Source organism: Parastagonospora nodorum, assembly GCF_000146915.1.
Source record: "Parastagonospora nodorum SN15 chromosome Unknown scaffold_18, whole genome shotgun sequence".
NCBI lineage: Eukaryota > Fungi > Ascomycota > Dothideomycetes > Pleosporales > Phaeosphaeriaceae > Parastagonospora > Parastagonospora nodorum.
This window is the reverse complement of record NW_001884566.1, coordinates 348,267-362,870: the sequence shown is the minus strand read 5'-3', so window position 1 is coordinate 362,870 and position 14,604 is coordinate 348,267. Positions and strand designations below refer to the sequence as shown.

The 14,604-nt window shown below is 51.4% G+C and overlaps 8 protein-coding genes across 8 annotated transcripts; 5 read left to right on the top strand and 3 right to left on the bottom strand.

The window, feature by feature from the left end:
• Positions 1-167: 167 nt before the first annotated feature.
• Positions 168-863, top strand: SNOG_11014 (hypothetical protein; the record flags this gene model as incomplete). Its single annotated transcript, XM_001801214.1, has 2 exons — positions 168-373; positions 431-863. 2 exons carry the CDS (start codon positions 168-170, stop codon positions 861-863), a joined length of 639 nt encoding a protein of 212 aa, XP_001801266.1.
• Positions 864-1,269: 406 nt separating this feature from the next.
• Positions 1,270-3,794, bottom strand: SNOG_11013 (hypothetical protein; the record flags this gene model as incomplete). Its single annotated transcript, XM_001801213.1, has 4 exons — positions 1,270-2,058; positions 2,342-2,782; positions 2,956-3,008; positions 3,104-3,794. The coding sequence occupies 4 exons, from the start codon at positions 3,792-3,794 to the stop codon at positions 1,270-1,272; spliced, it is 1,974 nt and encodes a 657-aa protein (XP_001801265.1).
• Positions 3,795-5,165: 1,371 nt separating this feature from the next.
• Positions 5,166-6,315, bottom strand: SNOG_11011 (hypothetical protein). Its single transcript, XM_001801212.1, has one exon. The coding sequence runs from the start codon at positions 5,762-5,764 to the stop codon at positions 5,270-5,272; it is 495 nt and encodes a 164-aa protein (XP_001801264.1). The 5' UTR covers positions 5,765-6,315; the 3' UTR covers positions 5,166-5,269.
• Positions 6,316-6,460: 145 nt separating this feature from the next.
• Positions 6,461-7,275, top strand: SNOG_11010 (hypothetical protein; the record flags this gene model as incomplete). The annotated part of the gene is made up of 3 exons (XM_001801211.1): positions 6,461-6,778; positions 6,896-7,052; positions 7,181-7,275. The coding sequence occupies 3 exons, from the start codon at positions 6,461-6,463 to the stop codon at positions 7,273-7,275; spliced, it is 570 nt and encodes a 189-aa protein (XP_001801263.1).
• A 76-nt stretch (positions 7,276-7,351) lies between these two features.
• On the bottom strand, positions 7,352-9,159 carry SNOG_11009 (hypothetical protein). Its single transcript, XM_001801210.1, has 4 exons — positions 8,666-9,159; positions 8,023-8,606; positions 7,784-7,976; positions 7,352-7,728 (listed from the first exon to the last, which is right to left on the bottom strand). The coding sequence occupies exons 1-4, from the start codon at positions 9,084-9,086 to the stop codon at positions 7,418-7,420; spliced, it is 1,509 nt and encodes a 502-aa protein (XP_001801262.1). The 5' UTR covers positions 9,087-9,159; the 3' UTR covers positions 7,352-7,417.
• A 2,409-nt stretch (positions 9,160-11,568) lies between these two features.
• SNOG_11008 (hypothetical protein) lies at positions 11,569-12,444 on the top strand (the record flags this gene model as incomplete). Its single annotated transcript, XM_001801209.1, has 1 exon — positions 11,569-12,444. One exon carries the CDS (start codon positions 11,569-11,571, stop codon positions 12,442-12,444), a length of 876 nt encoding a protein of 291 aa, XP_001801261.1.
• A 273-nt stretch (positions 12,445-12,717) lies between these two features.
• On the top strand, positions 12,718-12,967 carry SNOG_11007 (hypothetical protein; the record flags this gene model as incomplete). The annotated part of the gene is given in 3 exon segments (XM_001801208.1): positions 12,718-12,729; positions 12,747-12,830; positions 12,860-12,967. The coding sequence occupies 3 exon segments, from the start codon at positions 12,718-12,720 to the stop codon at positions 12,965-12,967; spliced, it is 204 nt and encodes a 67-aa protein (XP_001801260.1).
• Positions 12,968-13,821: 854 nt separating this feature from the next.
• On the top strand, positions 13,822-14,212 carry SNOG_11006 (hypothetical protein; the record flags this gene model as incomplete). Its single annotated transcript, XM_001801207.1, has 2 exons — positions 13,822-13,855; positions 13,917-14,212. The coding sequence occupies 2 exons, from the start codon at positions 13,822-13,824 to the stop codon at positions 14,210-14,212; spliced, it is 330 nt and encodes a 109-aa protein (XP_001801259.1).
• Between the last annotated feature and the right edge of the window lie 392 nt (positions 14,213-14,604).

Here is a 14,604-nt window from a genome sequence, read left to right as displayed (position 1 = left end):
GGCTGAAGATAAGCTGACAACGCAGCAACAAGGCAGCCATCTCGCGTCGCGTGGTGAAGCATCAGCCCGCAACCGCAGCTGCCCCACCATCCACACCATCTCGGCTAAACTTTCCTCCCCGCCAGGCCCGACGTCATCTCAACTTTTCCTAGCTGTCCGCCTCCACCATGTCACAATCAACCTCCACAATCTCGCCTTTCAGCACTTTCCTGATAGCAGTCTTCTTCCTCGTCGCCCTATTCCCTAGCACATTCGTCTCAATCGCCTGGGCGCCGTATAATTCGCTTGTCGACTACGCGTTTCCCCTTCCACAAAAGCGCGAAAGCGTCGTTTGTACAAGTCCGAATATCTGCGTTGCCAACACCATGTCTTGGTACGTACATATCCCAAATCTACCCCTCAAACTTCCCAATTGACTAACAAACCCCAGGTTCCAAAAACCCCTTACCCTCCCCTCCCGCTCGCGCGGCTCCTACCTCGTAACCGAGCACATCCTCAAAGAGCTGCCCGAGATAAAATCCTACAAGACAGGCCTCCTCAACCTCTTCATCCAACACACATCCTGCGCGCTCTCGCTCAACGAGAACTTCGATTCAGATGTGCGCGCCGACATGTCCGACGCGCTGGACCGCATCGTGCCCGAGGACCCAGGCAGCAAGAAGGGCTTGTACAGACATGATGCCGAGGGCGCGGATGATATGCCTGCGCATGTGAAGAGTGCGTTGGTGGGCGCGAGTGTGACGATTCCAATCACGAATGGCAGGCTGAATACGGGGACATGGCAGGGCATTTGGTATCTGGAGTTTAGGGATGTTAAGCATACGCGGAAGGTTGTGGCGACGATTCAGGGGGAGAAAATGTAGATGAGAAGGCTTCGAAGATGCTTCGGTGGATGAGATCACGAAAGAGATGATGTATGATATGTAAATCGAGCAGTTCGATTTGAATAAAATGTCTTGGTCTATTTTACAAGAAATGCCATGCTTTCACCCGCCAGTTTTCCACGTCCGATAGCCATGTAGCGAGAAGCCGGACTGAGAGGCCATGCCAGTGCTTGGAAATCACAAACGCCATGATGAAATGCTGAGGGTATCGTCGTCGACCGAGGAAATGGAATGTCGTAGAAGTGCCGCTGAGATACCGATGTAGGAATGTAGAAAGCATTGTTGCAATTTGGGTATTGAAGAAATGGTCATGTCGTAAATCGTGTCAGATCGCCCATGGAGTGAGCTAGTGCATAGCCGGTATCAGAGCGGAAGTGAGGCAAAGCTAGTCCCTATGGAAGACCAGAAACCCTTGCTCGGCATCCATCTTCCAAGTACCCGGGTGACACTCGTTCTCGATCTGGTAGTACGTCCTCAAATGCCACTCGCCGTTCCTCTCACGGCACCAAAACGGGTCGTCGCTACGCGCATCAGCCGGCTTGATGCGCCTCAGATCATACGCACCGCGCTCAGTCGCAACCCGCCTCGCCTCGGTCTGGTAGTCCTCGCGGGCCGGAGCCTGAGCAGTCGGAACATAGTCGTGTCGATAGCCCGCACCCCCGACATGGCTGTTCTGCACATGATAAGTCGTCGTGGTAGTCGTCGCACTCGGTCCGGGCGGGTAGACGTAAGCCTGGGTCGCGTAGCCGTAGCTAGGAACCGTGTTGTAGTAAGACCTCTGGTAAGGGGAGTAGAAGTTAGCAAGCGGATACAGCGAACCATACATGTTGTAATTGTAGTAGCCGCTGTAAGCCGGGGCGTAAGAGGGGTGGTAGCTGGAGTAGCCATTGTAGTAATTGGCACCGCCGCCGTAGTAAGAATTTCGGGGCTGATAGTAGGAACGGGCTGCTTGTACCCCGGGGTAGTAGCCACCTGCTGCGACGCCGACACCAACGCCCATGCCCATTCCCATGCCGGCACCGCTGTAACCCATCCCCATGCCTATACCCATGCCGCCATTGGGAATGACGCCAGTCGGAGGCGCCCCGTTCGGCGTTTGGCCGGCATAGGTGAGGACGCCGCGTTGGCCATAGCGAGGCGTGTAGATGTATTGATGGCGCGGTTTTGGATATGCCTCCATCGCGACAGGAATTGCTCAATGAGCGCAGTGAATTTTGGTGTCGAGCGATTGGGTTGGAAATGTGGAAGGTTGTTGGTGGGGCAGATGTGGTGGGCGAGTCGCAAGGTGAAGCTCGGGGATTTGGTCCGCCAGGCAGACAAGGCAGCGATGTCGGGACAATAGTATCAAAAGAGCGATTGAGATACCACGCGAGCCAATGAGGTGGAGGCGGCGGTGTGCAAGAGGGAAGGCGCAAAGGTGGTGCGATCGGAGGAAGAAGGAAAGAGAGAAGACTTACCATGGCGCCGTGATGCTGCATCGCCACGCGATTGTCGGGATAGTAACGGCCATAGCCCGATGACTGTCCAATATACCCACCCGGAAAGACACCAGGAGGATAGCCAATCTGCTGAGGAAAACCTTGACGACCGTAGCCGTAGCCCTGCTGGCCGTAGCCGTAACCGCGTTGGCCGTATCCATAACGCTGAGCTTGACCTCCATAGCGCGAGTATCGATTGTGCGTAATAGCGCCGCTCATGTAGCGACCACTCGGACGACGACAATAGTAGTTCGAAGGGTAGTAAGAACCTCCCAAGCCGTTCCTGCGACGCCATGACATGCCATATCGGGGCTGCGAGTATTCCTCCGAGTAGCGTTCGCCCTTGCGGACGCGCATCCGAGTCGTGTATGTATCCTGGTCGCTGAAACACATCTTGGTGGTTGTCGACTTGCTGATGTTCTGAGAGGAAGGTACGGAAGGTAAGGACAACATAGAACCCTCAATTGGCCAATGACGTTGTAGTAGGTGAGAAATAGATGCGATCTTCCAGCGTGCGTTTGTAGCTATGTTGTCCCATGACTCCAGGGCGGAAAGGGGATGAAATAGTCTCCGACTTCGCCAATTGTACATACTTCCCAACCAAGTGCCAGCTGACGAGAGAGGTCAAAGACATCGCGGCACGATTCTGAGCGGCAATCTCTGGTCTGTTGAGTTTAACAGGTCATGTATAATCTGCTCTTCCTCATGGCGACTTTCCACTACCACCTTTCGGTACCCCACCTCCCTCCACAGCGCCCGTTCCCGCACCAGAGCTCTTCTTTCCCCTCTTAAACAATCTCCCTACCTTTGCCACGACCGGTACGACCGTCCATCTCGCAAATGCCGGTGTCGCCCACACACTAAACATAATCCTCGGCACAAGCAAAGCTTTCGTAATCGCATATGCCGTCGCAAACTCCACAACCAACCTCACTCCTCCTTCACTCACATTCCATGCTTTGTCCACTCTTCTCAGCCTCGTCTCCTTCTGGCCCTTCTCATCCTCCCTTATCTCTTCCTTGTCGTGTTGTAGCTCGCGGACCTCCAGTGCCGCCTCTTCGGCCTCATCACTCCTGATCCAGCCCTTCCTCTTGAAGTACCGCCCGAAGCGCTCGACTCCATTCAAGACAAATGCACCTTCCGCGAACCATGATGGAAGCCAGTGTGTGTAGTGGAAGTAGGCTGCGAGGCCGAAGAGGGGTATTACGGCGGTCAATTCGTGGAGGATGAGAAAGGATGTTATATGCGAGATGGGAGCATTGCCGAGCGCACGTGTATACTTGTGAAGGAAGGTGGGCAGTCGGCGATTGAAACGTTCAATGCGGGATTGCGCTGTGGGCGTGGGCTTGACTTCGGATGCATAGGGTCGTGTGTATGGTTTGCGAAATTGCAAAGGATGCGGTCGGATGCGCAGCAAAGTCGTGCGAAACATTTTGAACAAAATCATTCCTCATCGATGCACGTCTTTCACCCTCCTGGCTCTTGCGGCGCGCTCCAATGGCAACTTTGTCGCTCCATACACATGAGATGAGGAAGGAGCACGATGGGCGATGTCGTCAGAACGTCAATGCGCCTGAAGATCTTGCCGCGCGGCAAACGCGCTTAGAAACACCAACCCACCACATCTCGCATCAGCTCTCAGCCTCATAATACAGCTCAGCTGCACAATATCTACGCGAAAGCGTGTGTTGTACTTGCAACATCTTTATCCGACAGCTCACGTGCCTTCTTGCATCGAAGAGAGGACCTAGTGACCATTCGTCCATTGCAGTCAGACTCTAATTCCCCCAGTATTCATGCTAGGCAGGTTAACAACCACTGGAACGGTTTAATTGAACTAGAAAAATACACACTCTTCAAAAGAGAATGGTGTTTACAAAGACGTGAGCTTGTTCATCGAATTGTACACTTTACCCCGGATGAAGTTTACGTGTTGTGCCAAACAGGTCACAACTCTGAGTGTGGTATTTTATCTGGGGAAAGTCCACAGAATAGGTATGGCCTTTCCCATTTCGGAAAGCGATACAAGCGAAAGGGCAGGACGGCACGAAATGGAGGAGACTTGGAGATCTCTGGGCGCGGATCTTGAAAGACTACACAGAATTGAAACCCATCCAAGCCACCGACGCTCTGCCTGCACTTGCTGGTCTCGCTCAACAAACGAGTCACTTCAAACCGGGCGCGTACATTGCCGGACTCTGGTAAAAAATATCGCATGTTTACTTACCTGGCAAACATCCCCTGAGGCCACACCCCGTAAGGCTCTTCCAGAACCTACGTTCTCATGGACAGGATCCCCACGCTCTGTGCATTTCGACTTCGGCCGTTTAGTGCTGGAGGAAAAGTACCTTCTCTGTGAGTATATGTACCACCATTGCACATATGCTACATCCAACATGTATGGACATGTAAGTGCTTCATGCATCACTCTGTCTTCGTGGCCAAGCGGTATCTGGACTTGACCTTCACCATGAGGTCTATCTTAACATAGTCTTCGACAATCATGCTTTACCTATTAGCGATATAGTATCGGATGAGGGCAGCAGTCTAGGTGTACAAGGCAATTCATCAGATGGAAGCATGCTTACCGATCTAGACTGGGAGTCTGTAATTAGCTTTGCCCTGCACGGTGACAACAGTCGCCTTGTCTACGAAAAAGACCACGAAATAGTCCTGCTCTTACTTCAACTCAAAGTAGGTGCCGTAAACGAGTACGTTCGCATAGGTCTGGTGGATGATCTCAATAAGGCATGATTTGATAAGCATGCTTCGCGCGCCACTGTAACGATTACATGAACACTGTATAGCAAGTCATAAATGCAATTGTAGCAGCCTACTGTCCAGCTCCAGTAGTCCTATGGCTATGTTAACGTAGACCTCCATACCACTCTATAATCCACTGTTCCCTCAACTCCTCCCCAACTTAACATCCTCCCACTCCGGCCCCTGGGGAAACCCCAAATGAAACCTCCCACACTTCGCAAACCCCAGCGCGACCTCTTCCTCAATCTCGAACCCCTCAACTCTCCCTCCCTTTCCCTCCTCCTCATCCACAAAATGCGCATGTATCCTCGGCCCACTAATCTCCTTCATCCACCTCGGCACCACAAACCCAAACATCGTACCCTCAACATCCTTCAAAGTCCCCCCCTGCTCTACGTCCACCTCCTTAAACCTCGCCCTCATCAAAAACGGCGTCAAACTATTAACGCTCTTCGCCGCCCCAAGTTCCTCCGACCCAATCAACTCCTCCAACCCATCAAACGACAGCTCCGGGAGTTTTAGACGGTATGTAGGCTGGAAGACGGTTACCATGGCGAAGGGCAGCTGGGCGTCCACGGGCGCGGGGACAACGGCGCCATCTTTGCGGATTGAGTAAGCTTGTCGTTCGAGAAGGAGCATTAGGTTGCCGTCTTCGTAGACACCGAGGCCGTGGGTGCCGTGGGGATGTTAGGTCGGAGGTGCGTGGTTGGCCGGTGGGTGAAGCCGGCGGCGAGGGCAGCGGAGGTGGAGAATTGAAATATGTCGTTGGGGATTGAGGGGGTCATTTTGGATGGTAAGGGGTTGGTGTTTTGGTTGGTGGTATGGAGGACGGCAAATAACGTTGTTGAAGTACGACTTCGTTGTTGTTCAAGGTGTCGGCAGGAATTGGAGAGCCGGGCTGGATGACCGCAATATATATGGGAAATGTCAATTGGAGGGTCAGTCAGGTGTTATGTGGAGCGAGAGATCAATCTTTGATGCTTCCTAGTTTGAAGGATGTTTGAGATGTATTTGAGACGCAATGTGGATGTTCTTCGCGAGGGTTGATGATGGTTGGCTGATAAGCTGCTCGGAGAGGCAGCGCCACACGTTCACTTCTAGACCTATTATGTTCGGCAAATGACATCTCCGATACATTTCGTGGGGAAGATATCTATCTGAATCATCAATTCGTCGATTTCTGCCCCTTCGATGTTGTCGTTGTTGCGAAGCTGTCGCGAAGCCACTCAAGATGCCGCAATACCCGCTTACCTAACCACCTCTTGGCAGGTCAACCTTACTCACCAACCTCACCACCGCTCCCACCAGCAATTGCCCGTGCCCCCACCCTCCACAATGTTCGTCCGCACGCTCCGGACCTCCCGCGCCATCCGCGCTCCCGTGCGCTTCGTCTCCACGAAGACGACCTCGAACCAAGTCCCCGCCAACGACCCGGTCGAGCGCACCGCGAAGCCCAACGTCTCTGAGACCAACGTCACACCTACAAGCTCCGAGGGCTCGTTCGACAAAGCACTCCAGGAAGATGTGGCAGATGCGGAGGCTATGAGGAAAACACAGGCGCCGAACTTCAAGGGCATCTGGAGTCGGAGCCAGCAGCCAAGGGAGATCGCGATGAGTGGACCCAGGTTTGAACAGAGCATTATCGCGGATCAGGTATGTTGATAAATACTTATGTCAGAGTTGGAATGAGGGAGCTTGGAGACAATCCAGGAGGAGGATTGGAAGCGTGGAAGAGACGAAGAGAGCATGGGCTAATGAATAAACGCCTAGCCACGACCGTACGCCGCCATCGAGCTCATCCACAAGCAGCCCGTTCGCTGGACTCACGAGCGCACTGTTTCTTGCGATGGAGGAGGTGGTCCTCTCGGACACCCGAGGATCTTCATCAACGTGGACAAGCCCCAGATTTGCTGGTGCACATACTGCGGTCTGCCGTTTGTACGTATATCCAATGGAGACAGCTTCTGGAGAAGAAACGGAATTCGCATTACTGGAATCTTACTGACGCATGATAGGCCCACGAACACCACCGAAAGCACCTCGAGTCACTTCCAGCAGAGGAGCTAGGCTACCCGCTTGAGCCCACGGGCAACGCAGCAGAGGTCAACGAGACACAGAAAGTCACAGATGAGCCGCTTGCTCAGCGATAGAAAGCGATCTCGGAACCAAGTGGAAATACAAGCACTTTGTACATAAATATCCCCATGAAGCAGGTGATAATAGTTTGGCAGTTCCATGATAAGTTTCATTGTTCACCAATCATGATTGCGCTATCAATGACATTAAATACTTTTAAGCCGGTACCAAGGGAGCAACACTTCTCCAGAAGTCGCATCTAGCTCCGCGACCTGCTTCCCACGTATACGCATTCGCGAGGGAGAAGTCATTCTTCAGAGTTGGACCCGTCAGGTACGCTTGCGTGGTCTCGGTCTGCGGAACTAGTGTTCCGCCCGTCTGGTTCAAGTTCAGTTGATACGGCGTCGCATTCGAGAACACTGGCCAACTCGATGCCGCGTTTGCCGAAGCTGAAGAGTTGGATGAACCATTCGCGAATTCATTTGAGATGGATGGGTCCGATTTCGTGACGTAGTTGCCCCAGATTTCTGACAACGGTTTAGCACATGATCCCCCGGAATTGAGGAGGCAAAGTGAACTTACTCATCATGGCTCGCTGGAAGTCGGTGCTGAGATATGGCGCGGAACCCAATGGGCCAAAGTAAGCTACCAAGTCGTCCGCGTGCAGACCGGGAAGAGGGCTATATTGATATTTGTAGCTTGAGCGATCGTCGCCTGCGTAGGCTTCCGCCATCCAGTATGACGGGCAGACGAAAGTCAATTCGCCGTAGATATTCTGATAATCGTCAGCTTCACACGATCGAGAGCGCGTATAGACCTACAAAGGCACGCTGCAGCTGTCCAGTCGCAATCGAACTCGTATCCAGCGCACTAGGTCCAGACACTCCATTGGTCGCAAACTTCGTGGTTGACGTATTGCTAATCGGATAGTATAGCAAGACCTTGGCAAGATCATCAGGTGTGAATTCCAGCAAAGTGTTTTGCAGCCATGCAAGCAGAGCAGTCTCGTCCCGGATATCCTGTGGAGTAAACGCCGCCCCTTCGTTCGCGTTGTTGCCTACCAACAGACTGCGGCCATTGACGCGCTTTTCAATGAGTTGACTACTGGGCGCACTCTGAACCAGCGTCCCGTCCGTCACAGGGAGGAATGCCCAGGTGCCGTACGTCACTGTCGCAGTCACTGCTATCGACGCAGCTTGCAGCGTGGCGGTATCTTTCGACATCAAGCAGTCGAATATCGTGTTTGTGGAGTTTCCGTAGCCTCCGATCGGGCAACCAGCTGCACTGGCAAAGGCATAGTAGGCCTGTGATGGTACCCAGTCTTTGTAGGAGTATTGCTTGGGGAGGTATGGCGAGGCGGCAATGCTGTTTTGGAAGAGGGAGTCGCCTAGGGTTCCGCCGTAGGCTGATTATGTGTTAGATGTAGTTCATGGCAATTTCAGTCGGTGGCGTGATTATGCTTACCCATATCCATTAGCATAACGGATCCTCCGCCTGCACTCTCGCCCGATATCGTGACGGCTGATGGATTGCCGCCGAAATCTCGAATGTACGTCTGCACCCATTGCAATGCGAAGACTTGATCGAGCAATCCTGCATTAACAACACCTCTTCTATTCAGCTCATCAGATGCCAAAAAGCCATAGGGTCCAAGTCGGTACTGAATCGACACCACGACAAAGTTGTTTCCGTTCGTGTTGAGCAGATCAGAGAAGTCCTGTCGACCGTTGCCTGCACCGTATCCTCCTCCGTGAATGTAAATGAGTACAGGTAGATTGCTTGCATTGGCTGGGCTTTGCACGTTGAGGAAGAGGCAGTCTTCAGACTCCATGCTGCTGCTACTGCTGGAGGGGGGGCCCGGTGCAGGGCCGACTTGGGGGCACATGGACCCATAAGCATCAGCTGAGATTGTTGTTCGATTGATGGATGGCGCTCCTGGTCGCTGCCACCGTCGCTCGCCTGTTGGAGGTGCTGCGAAGCGAATGCTGTTGGGTATCAGTCATACTTCGCTGTTGAGCTTTGGTGTAATACTCGCCCTTGCCATGTATTTATTCCCGTTGAGGCATTGGTGTGTCCTTGATATAATCCATAACCAAGATCAACAGTCAACGCATCATTTCCGGCATCCTGTCGCGCACGCAAAGCATGATCAAAAGGTCGAGACTTTGGGAGCGCATTTGCCGCAGATAGCAAGGTCAACACGACCGCTATAAACCGCGTCAAAGTCATGATTGTACAATGAAAGCCTCTATACAGCCACGCCGTGGAGTTGTCATTGATTAAGTATGTACTTAACAACCCGGCCTCCGCGACTGCACATCACAGCAACTATACCCAAAGTACCGCTGGCTAAACAGATCAGGCTCGTGGACCTTGCCAACCCATGCCTAGAAATCTCGCGAAAGCGTCATGTACACCTGCAACCTCGACTCCGGCGTGTTACCTCCGTCCTTTCGCTTCGAGCTTACGAATACGATGCTGGCCGCGCGCTCTGAAGCCAATCACAAGCCCAGCGCGACAGTTCTCGGGTTACCGTATTTCGCCGCCGATCTCCCCGCGAGGACCCGAGCCCCGTGTGGTCGCGGAAAGGAGGTCGGAGGGATGGATTTTGGAGATGGAATCGCGGCTCGGGAATATCAGACCGGTTCTGACGTCATCACGGGCTTCTGAACCTTAATATTGAAATGTCTGGAATCTGTGCTGGAACATGCTCGTTTCCTGTTGGGACAGGATCTTTTGCACCGCCATCGGGCTTATACGCTGGGCGCCATGGTTTGATTGGCAAGATTGGCGCACCACGTTTTTGTACGGCACGCAGCACGGCATTGACTGCAGAGAACTAATGTAGGCATGCACTCGCGCTGGAAAGAGATAGCTGCAATGAGGCTTGAGCAAGTCTACATGGAGTAGCCACGACTATGGTTCTTACATAACATCGTGTCACAGGTAAAGTAGTGTCAATTAGTCTTCCTCCTTACACCTGCGACGATACACATGGACCCAGAAACCATGCTACCGGTAGTCTGGGCTGTTGACTCGACTTCGTGCACTTCACGGAAACATCTTTGCCAAACAACGAAGAAATCTTACCATGGCCAGGGATCGACCATCATCGGAAACCCAGGCTTTCCTCAACTTTGAGTCATGATAGGAATTCAAGGCTGACATCAGTAGAGACAACTGCATACCCAAAGTGTCGCCGTCTACCAGCAATTTCCACTGTATTTCGGACTTCTCCCGAGTTTGGAAGCCCTGGCCGGAGATGAAACTGAAGAGGTAGTCGTTAAGATTAGATTCAAGTTGACACGGCCCGACTGCATGGCCGCGGATGTGCACGCGGCTGACCGCCGTCCCAAAACTGCCAGACCTGGTACTTTATCAGTCAGCTATTGGAAAGCAGTACAAGTGATAGTCAAAGCCGACCTTACGATCGGGACCAGATCTTGCAGCATGCGCTTCCGAAAGAAGGCTGCAGCGCATCGTGAAATGGTGTGTCTCGTGGGAACAATGAAATGGTATTGCGGAATGCTGGGGAAGTTGGTGTCACGGTCGGACCTGTTGAGCAAGGGACGGTGCACGGACAGATGAAGATAACCTTAGGGGCGCCGCCCTCGACCTGTATCTATACAGAGGAACCACTGACGCCGCCCTTACCAGGACACTATGTTCACTATGTTGCACTTTTCTATGTGCGGGGTAAGGACAGAAATTACGTGGATGAGGAAGGAGTTCTCGTCAGCTGCGAACAAAGACCAACAAGCCACATCAAAGCATCGAAATAAGAGGCTGTCGAACGCGCGCGCGCCTCATATGTGTTGTATAGTCTAATTCGGCAGGGATAAGTTGCATGCATACTTATGGTACTGTCAAAGAACAGAGCAGCCCGTTTGCGGTCAACACTCTTTATTCGAAGCTGAATCGGCAAATGAAGCTGCGACATATGAACACGAGGGAGAGTTTACTTCCGACAACTTCTTTATTCCATGTTATATATAAAAATCCTCGAAGCCTACTTTATCCAAAACACCACCACCTTTCGCAATAATCCTTGTCAGCACTTCGATATGTCACCCTACGACTTTAGTTTCCACCCCACTGATCTTATTCCTGGTCTTATATTTTGTGCAGGAGGAAATGTGTTAGCTGCGGAAGAGCAAGAAAAGTTGAAAAATGTGGATGAAAGGAAGCGTCACCCGGTTGATGTGTTGTGCCGGTCTTGTGGTTGGAACACGTACTACGAATGCTGCACTTCGTACATATCAAGGATTCGAATTCTTTACGCAAAGCCTAATGATGGCCTTTGGCTCTTAGGGAACGACTGGCTTCTCTGGGATCGCACGACAAGCAAGACCACCGGCAATGACTACATGGTTTACAAGTTTCTAAAGGACCAGGGCAGTCAAGATATACCCCTGGTCAAAGAAATGCATCACTACGGGACATCCGAGGATCCGTTCCAATTCACAGTCATGTCCCGAGCCAAGGGGGTGCCGTTATCCAACGTCTGGACAAGTCTCTCCCCCGAAGAGAAGAAGGGTTATGCCCAGCAGATTACTGCAGCACTTCGAGAATTACGCCAGCACACATCTCCCGTTCCTCAGTTATTAGATGGCAGCCCTCTTCCAGACGCTGTCATAGGACGATGTCCCTGGCCAAGCCAGTGCAAATATGTTGAAAAAGACAAGGAATGGATTGATGGTATGGCTGATGAGCTTCGGGCCGGAATAGCGAATCTAATGGAAACCGAGGATAAATCCGTTATTGAATTGAGGCTACAAGAACTCAGAGACAACTTCCCAGACGGAGCACCATACGTCCTCACCCATGCTGACCTTCACTTCGCCAATATCATGGTCCACGACGGCAAGATTGAAGCCATCTTCGACTGGGACACTGCCGGCTACTACCCCTGGTGGGTCGAGCGCTTCACAACCTACCAACGTTCAATTGATCCCGACCATTCAGACGAACTGTTTGACCTTGTGTGGGCGGAGCTCGATCCAGATTGGAGTAAAGAGCAGTTCGAGAGCAAAATCAGCACACCGATTTGGGAAACCACCGACGCATGGTACCGCTGCGAAACAACACACTCAGAGTCGCATGACGTTTGGTTCCGCCCGGCTTGGTGCGAGTGTAAGCCTTTTGGAGGCCTGCTCAGAAGGAAAGAATTCGACTCAGAGCTAAAGCATGAAATCGGTCCCGACACCAAGACGTGGCCCTGGAATATGAGCGCGTGGCTTTAGACGGTCAAGAGCCCAGATCCTATTCAAAGTTAGACGAGTACAAATCTTAATGCCGTGATTGGATTGAATTGGAACGAGATCTTACCGAGGTTTGAGTCTGTGTCTGCTTCGATTATGCCTATGCTAGCTGCAAGAAACTGGGCAAATACATTGCTTCCTGCTGGCGGCGGCATGACTGCTATATGAGCAGACACTCCTCTCATGAATGATCGGATTTGCCCAGATGTGTCCTTGAAAAGTATAGCTTGCATGCCACGGTTTCCCGTCCGTACTATGACTGGCATGGTACGTTCATTTTGCAGAACGCCAATGGCATTGTTGATCAGGCCTATATTGAGCTTCTGGCAGCCAAACCCGTATGCGCGGGAGCCGAACGTAGATGTAAGGTAAGTGACTTTTCTTGTATGGATTCTAGTCGGTGGTATTCCAGTTTGACATTGCTGGCAGGTTTGTGCATCGGAGGAGTTCTGAAATTCGCAAAGCCAGCATCGATTTGGGTCAGGAGGAGCAACGTTTGTCATGACCTCTTGCAGATAAGTGGTGGTAGTTGGGTAGCTTGATGTAGGGGGCTCTAGGCAAGTGCGGTGGTGCTGGAAAACTTGACCGTGTTGTGATTGTCGGAATAGATTGTAGCCTTGTTCATCCTTAAATAGTACACATCTGATTCATTTCTAACTAGACCGTCTATTGAGACTGAGACCTGGTCGCTGTTTGTTTTCTTTGTCACCTGAGACCTACAGCCGAAAACTGTCTCAGTGTGTGCTCACGGTGACAATGGGGAATTGAGATTTCGCTTCTTCATTGATGCTTACAATACCTCATGTCAAACTCGTATTCAACATGTTGATGTTTATCAACTTCGTGTAGGCAGGCGATGGAGGAGAAACTCGAACTTAGGGCTGCTCTATGTGCTTGGAGTTCTGTGACAATCACTTCTTCATGGAATCGATGAGGGAGGCGTGTGTCCGCATCGAACATTATAATTTAGATCCAACACCAAGCAGTAGGTAACAAACCATGATGCAACAATTTTGAGCATATAAGCAGTGGATGGCTCTGTATACAACGTGGACTTTATGACCTTGGGGCTTGCAATCTAATTGCCCTGTCTAGGTAATGTAGCCACTGCCAATCTCGCTTAGATCGTATCTTAGAATCAAGGCCATGCGCTGACTGCATTGCTGATCTTGTCTAGATGTGCGCAAGACAGTGCGGCGCAATGAGGCGCAGTAATGCAAAGGTGGCAAATGGCCTACGTTATCCTTAGTACTTTGCTTGAATTTTCGAACCTTTTCCATAAATAAAACCATTCTCTTGCACACGAGGCTCATCTAGCTTTTTGTCGCTACGATCATATCGGCACCTTTCTCTACCAGGATGCAAAACGTGGAGCTTTCTGCGGATAACAACCGTACGTAGGTTCCCCATTCCTATCTTATCAATACTATGGACTAAAACTGACTTCACAACAGCGTCCCCAACCGGAACGAGTGTGGTGCAGCCGGTTGCCACATTTGTGCCTCACGAGGACTTTGACATCACTATTATCTGGCATAACATAGACAGTCGCAGCAACTTTCAGATGTTTCGCAAGGAGTCGAGAGGTCCTGTCGAACGTATCTTGGCGGGTCTTGCAACAGTGCTACAGAGTGGGGTGATTGATGAAGTTATCAGCGTGAACGCAAGCAAGCATCTGTTCTGCATAACGCTGGCCACTGAAAAGAACAAAGAGGATGGGCTCATGGAGCAGATTTTTTCTATTCAATAGGATGTAGTAGCTTACACACATTAATGTCAGATGGGTTTCCTTCTTGCTCTCGGTGCAGCCCATTGCTCGGTGTGCATATGATACAGCATGTACTCGTAAGAGCGGTGTGGGTTTCTCTCACGACACATAAAGTCTTCTGACTTACCTCTCCCTTGAGCCTTATAGTGAGCAAATACTTGAATCGCTAGTCTCGATTGCGGAGACTTCAATGTGTAGGCTGGAGGGTACCAATAACGCGAGCGAAGGCTGAAGTATCCAGATTCTGCGCAACGGTGACGATGCTTTCGGATACCCATTTGATAGGGCGAAAAGTGATTGCAACTGATCACTCACTTGTATCTTTCATGGGTGGTTATAGCTGAGATAGATGGGTTCACATCAAACAGCAGGTT